This window comes from Theropithecus gelada, chromosome 13, assembly GCF_003255815.1.
Source record: "Theropithecus gelada isolate Dixy chromosome 13, Tgel_1.0, whole genome shotgun sequence".
Classification (NCBI taxonomy): domain Eukaryota; kingdom Metazoa; phylum Chordata; class Mammalia; order Primates; family Cercopithecidae; genus Theropithecus; species Theropithecus gelada.
The window spans coordinates 68,332,208-68,338,531 of record NC_037681.1 but is presented as its reverse complement, the minus strand read 5'-3'; the positions used below and the strand labels follow the sequence as shown (position 1 = coordinate 68,338,531).

The window sequence follows — 6,324 nt, the reverse complement described above, 5'->3', positions numbered from 1 at the left end:
TTTTTTTGAGACGGAGTCTCGCTCTGTCGCCCAGGCTGGAGTGCAGTGGCCGGATCTCAGCTCACTGCAAGCTCCGCCCCCCGGGTTTACGCCATTCTCCTACCTCAGCCTCCCGAGTAGCTGGGACTACAGGCGCCCGCCGCCTCGCCCGGCTAGTTTTTTGTATTTTTTTTTAGTAGAGACGGGGTTTCACCGTGTTCGCCAGGATGGTCTGGATCTCCTGACCTCGTGATCCGCCCGTCTCGGCCTCCCAAAGTGCTGGGATTACAGGCTTGAGCCACCGCGCCCGGCCTTTTTTTTTTTTTTTTTGTTAAACTCTCTGAAGACTCAGATTATTATTAGCATTTTTAGGAATAAAGTATTTTTAAGTTAGGGTATGTACTTTTTTTTAATGAAATGCTATTGCATACTTAATAGACTACAATATAATGTAAACACACTAGGAAACCAAAAAATTTGTGCAACTCTCTTTATTGCCATACTCGCTTTATTATGGTGGTCTGGAACGGAACCTGCAATTATCTCCAAGGTATGCCTGTAATTCATTCCTTCATTTTACATATGAGGGGAATATATAAGTCACTTAATATAACCCCATTTAGTTTACATGTTAGGAAACTCTATAATAATAATCTGTAGTAAAGTATGTTCTGTGGGAAATACAGGATTAAGCAAAATTAAACCACTTTCTTCTTAGGGCATCTTGAAGGACTCTATTGCATAGTTAATTCTTACTATATGACTTACGTGGATTTCTCCACTGTTTACCTCACGTAACATGAGGATATGGGAGTAGAAGCTATTGAAATGATACTATTTTCTATTCTACTCACAGGACTGGAAGCAACCCCAAAATTAGACGCAACAAAATCTGGGGAGGACAGAATGGTGGAATTCTGGTTTATAATTCTGGTATGTTTTATCTGTCATCTTTTTCTCTGTGTTAATAGGCTTTAGAAATACACTTCCTAGGCCGGGCACGGTGGCTCACGCCTGTAATCCCAGCACTTTGGGAGGCCGAGACGGGTGGATCACCTGAGGTCAGGAGTTTAAGATCAGCTTGGCCAACATGGTGAAACCCTATCTCTACTAAATATTACAAAAATTAGCTGGGCATGGTGGCACATGCCTGTATTCCCAGCTACTCGGGAGGCTGAGGCAGGAGAATCGCTTGAACCCCGGAAGGCGGAGGTTGCAGTGAGCCGAAATCGCGCCACTGCACTCAGCCTGGCAACAGAGTGAGACTCCCTCTCAAAAAAAAAAAAAAAGAAAAAAAGAAAGAAATATACCTTCTAGATAACCTACATTTTTGCATTTATAGGTCTAGGCTGTATAGAAGACAATGAAATATTTGACAATGCAATGGCTGGAGTCTGGATTAAGACAGATAGTAATCCTACACTAAGAAGAAATAAAATCCATGATGGAAGAGATGGTGGCATCTGTATATTTAATGGGGGTCGAGGTATTGTTGTTAATTTTGCATTAGTGAAAAATCCAATTTTCCATTATTCTTCCATATCTCTAATGATCAATGACATTGCTAACTAAGTTATAAATGAGTGAATCTCAAGTCTTTTTCGTTATCAAGTTGAGCTGGTTTAGGAGATAGTGCCTAGTGTTAAGAGACAAATGTTTACAATACTTTTCCTTTTGTAGCCACTTTGAGTCTGCAGTTGTCAGTAAGCCTTTTTAAAGATAGAATTTGTTTACATTCTCTGGACCTTTTATTCAGAATAGTAATATGATTATAATAAACTTCAAAGTCAAGTTATAGAAATAGGTGTGAGAAATTAATTGATTTGTAAATATTTGAAAATGTCTTTAGTAAACGGGTATTGCTTTTGTAACTGCTTTCACCTGTGTTTGTTGGCGAATGGAATTAATGAAGCCAAGATGTGCCTGGTTTGGTATTCATAAAGGTCAACTCACTTTGCATTAAGGCAAAAGTTCCATAGTGGCTGCCCCTTACAGAGGCATGTATACAGAGATTCACAGAGCTGCCGTAATGCAAATCTGTCACTGTTCCTGAAATGTCAATAACCCAACATTTGTACCTATCTTACATAGAATAGCTAGTTATTACTCTAACATACCAAGATTTAATGAACAAAATTTAATACTACAACCAAGCAGTGATGATCCATTGACAGACTCTCCAGGAGCTTATAATCTAGTGATTCAGTGAAGTAACATATCTCAGATAGTTTTTACAAAATATAGTGAAGACACAATACAGAATGGTTTATTTGCAAGGTGTTGAGAAATGGTTCATGCAAGTCAAATCACTTTTGAGCTGTCTTGAAAAATGAGTAGATATTTACTGGTAAATGGGTTTGGGAGAGGTGAACAGACCATTCCAGATGTTATTTCACTTTTATTCTTTAAATACTGATTTAAAATCTCTGTACCAACCACTGTCATACAGATGCTAGAGATAGAATGCTATATGAAACAGCACTACATCCATAAAATGTATAGTGTGATGGAGTGGAACACATTGTAAACAAGTCTAGAGGAAATTGAACACAAGGGAAGAGGTACTGAAAGTTGAGGCTAGAGAAGGGGCAAGGCCCAAATCATGAGGTTTTCTATATGCAGTAAGGAGTTTGGACTCCATTTTAGCAATAGCACTTGAGGTTGTAGTGAAAATAATCAAGATTAGAGACAGGGGCTTGGAATAACTCAGGCAATAAATAATGAGAGCCTAAACTAAAATGATAGCATAAGGGTATGAAAAGGTTGGGGGTGGTGGGACATGTTAATGATATTTAAAAGGACAGAACCAGCTGGGCACAGTGGCTCACACCTGTACTTCCAGCTGCTCCAGAGGCTAAGGTAGGAGTATCACTTGAGTCTGGAGTTGAAGACCAGCCTAGGCAATATAGCAAGACCCTATCTCTATAAAAAGGGTGGAACCAACAGGACTGGGTCATTGATTTAATATGGGGGTTGAAAGAAAAGTGAAATATGATGGATACTTGGGATTCTGATTTGGGTGACTACCTTTCACTGAGGTAAGTTATATAGGAGATGGTTTCTGGAAAACAGTAAGGTCAGTTTTTCAACATTGAATCCAAGGTTGTCTTCTGGAATATCCAAATTGGTTATGATCAGAATGTGATTAATTATACTAAGCTAAATGAATAGATATAAGAATTAGCAACAGTGGCTGGGTGTAGTGGCTCATGCCTGTAATCCCAGCACTTTGGGGAGGCCCAGGTGGGTGGATCACTTGAGGTCAGGAGTTTGAGACCAGCCTGGCCAACATGGTGAAATCTAAAAATACCAAAAAAAAAAAAAAAAAAATCGCCAGGTGTGGTGGCAGGTGCTTGTAATCCCAGCTACTTGGGAAGCTGAATCAGAATTGCTTGAACCCCGAGGCGGGGGTTGCAGTGAGCCAAGATCGCACCATGGCACTCCAGCCTGGGTGGCAGAGTGAGACTGTCTCAAAAATAAAAAAGCAACAGTGTGTATGTAATAGTTGCAAGATGTAAGATCACCCAAAGAGTATGCAGAGGGAAATGAGAGAGACAGAACCCAGAAATATTAATACCCAGAGAGTGAACAGAATGGACCCCAAGAAGTCCCTGAGTCAGATTTTTCCCACTCATCCAGGGGAAAGTTTAGGTCAGTAATGTGAAATACCAGAGGGGTCACATGTCTACAGAAATAAAACCATGTCTCACATTAAGACAAACAAGTAGGAGGGATATTTTGAAAGGCAAGGTGATGTTAAACTTTATTCTGGAAGTAGTTTGTTAGAGAGAAAGGCAAGATAGGAGTTGTAGTTAAGTGACTGGGAACTATGCAGCAGATGAAACTGGAATAAAGGAAACTCATCAGGAAATGATTATAGTAATAAAGGCCAGAAATAAGGGCTTGCTTGCCTGAGCTAAAAACAGAGGATACAGAGGTTCTAGAAATATTTCAAAGGAATTAACTTTAATTCAGCAATACTCATTGAGAATCAACTGTGTACCTGGCACTGAAGATGAAGTGGTGAGTAAACTTGGACATGGTCCCTGCTATCATGGAGATGGCAGATTGGTCACAATGCTCTTACCTGTCATTTTAGCAATTTTGTTAGATCCTTAATACCTCTGATAATAAACTGTTTTTGGCTGAAAAAATAGCCCTGTGAATTTTACAATGCAGTTAAATAAGAAACTAAAAGCAAACCTAAATACCCCCAAAAACGCTAGTAGAGTCTGTTATATGCATTAGCCTTAATCTAAGGAAATATTTTATTATAGGTCTCCTTGAAGAAAATGATATTTTCAGGAATGCTCAAGCAGGTGTTCTCATCAGCACTAATAGTCATCCAATCTTAAGGAAAAACAGAATATTTGATGGATTTGCTGCAGGTTTGTATTTTCTTTTCTTACCTGTGGCTTATATATAGTTCTGCAAAGTGTTTGATGTGGAGTATATTCATTGTTTTGCTTATTAACTAAAATATGTAAAGTGTGCTGCTGAAGTGGCTGAATGCCTATTTATTCATTCACTTACGAGAGCACCTAATCAGGTTCTGGATTCTTCTACTATAAGCCAGACTCCTAAGAAATATTGCTGTTATTGCTTAGTCATGATTGTGAAACATTTATTGGGATAGAATAAATGCAGGCTTGTATTACCACTAGGAATACAGATAAATTCAGTTCTTCAGATGAATTTACCAACTTAAGTCTGCAACAGAAACACAGATGTTAAAATGGATGCAAATGAAATCCAAGTATCATGTATTTAAGACAGGCTAGTGCGAAATTGCGGTTTTGACCATAATCGATAAGTGAATGTTACTGTTGGTGGTTGAAATAAGTATCTACATTTTATTCAGTAGACATTGAGGGTTAATGTACTTTTATAAAAGAACCAGTTTACATTTGCATGCTAATTTCAGGTTTATAAGAAGCAGTATAAAGTGATGTATCTACTTGTTTGTAAATTTTACTTCAGGTATTGAAATTACAAATCACGCAACTGCAACACTAGAAGGCAATCAGATTTTTAACAACCGATTTGGAGGCTTATTTTTAGCATCTGGTGTTAATGTGACAATGAAAGGTATGTTGGAGTCTGTTATACCTATAAATATATGCAGTACGCCATGAAAGATATCAGAGGCCGTTTTATAACTTGATTCCTTATGTCACTCCCCAAGTTAGCAACAATTTAAGAGATTTTGAAAGAAACAGAGCTTTGGTTCTAAATGGTTGAAGTATCTTATACAAGGAAAATTCTATTCTTAGCTGATTTCTTACAATTCATTGGTTAGCTTCATTTAAAGCTCTTAAAAATAGTGGCTCTTCTGTTAGAATAATCCTGTAATCTTTAGTTTTTAAAATATTAACAGTCCTCTGGATTTTTACTTACTCTTTTTTATTACAGATAACAAAATAATGAACAATCAAGATGCCATAGAAAAGGCTGTTAGTAGAGGCCAATGTTTATATAAAATATCAAGTTATACCAGCTATCCCATGCATGATTTCTACAGGTAACTTAGAAATATATTGTGAGTCCTGAAAAGAGGAAGACTGATTTCCTTTTTAAATTAGCAGTGCCTAGCATTTTTGGCTATTTGCCAGTGTTGAGACTATAACTGAAAATTTTATAATCAATCTACTTAAATATCGTGTGTTTAAGACTGTAACTATGGTTAGGCGTGGTGGCTTATGCCTGTAATCCTAGCACTAAACCAGCCTGGGCAACATAGGGAGACCCTGTCTCTACAAAACAAAACAAAGACCATAACTGGAAAAACCTAATACTACAGTAACTGATGTCATGTAACTTATGTTGTGTAATGTATTGTTTTCCTACAAATTTCAGGGTAAAGATGTCAAGTGTTTGATATATCCCAATCACCATGACAGTTTTGACTCTTCACTCCTCCAAATTGATTCAGCCCAGAAAGATTTGAGAGGCTTTTAAAGTGGAAAGAACTGCCTTTATACAACTTACAAATCATCCCTCTTCCCTCAGAAGACAAAGACAGGAAAATCACTTATTCCATTAAAGTTCCTTTTCAGAATTAATCTGGGCTGGAGCCACAAAGAATTTTGTTTTGGTCCTCTTAAAGCCAAAGGTCATAGGGTAATATATAAACAGAATGGAATGTTGTTTTGCATTAATGACATGTTTGAGAAAAGTAATTTAAGCTTTTGCTTTTTAGATGTCATACTTGTAACACCACAGATCGAAATGCCATATGTGTGAACTGCATTAAGAAGTGCCATCAGGGACATGATGTAGAGTTTATTAGACATGATAGGTATGTAGCATACTTGCTTGCTATATTACCCAATTACTTTCCCCCTC

The 6,324-nt window shown here is 37.7% G+C and overlaps 1 protein-coding gene across 2 annotated transcripts in view; it reads left to right on the top strand.

Annotated features, from left to right (window-relative positions):
• FBXO11 (F-box protein 11) overlaps positions 1-6,324 on the top strand; it is a 100,978-nt gene that overhangs the window by 93,299 nt on the left and 1,355 nt on the right. For both annotated transcript variants that reach the window (XM_025405878.1, XM_025405879.1), the window contains exons 17-22: positions 836-912; positions 1,322-1,465; positions 4,257-4,367; positions 4,960-5,067; positions 5,392-5,500; positions 6,179-6,277. In XM_025405878.1, coding sequence (XP_025261663.1) covers positions 836-912; positions 1,322-1,465; positions 4,257-4,367; positions 4,960-5,067; positions 5,392-5,500; positions 6,179-6,277 — 648 coding nt within the window. The remainder of the gene's footprint in view (positions 1-835; positions 913-1,321; positions 1,466-4,256; positions 4,368-4,959; positions 5,068-5,391; positions 5,501-6,178; positions 6,278-6,324) is intronic.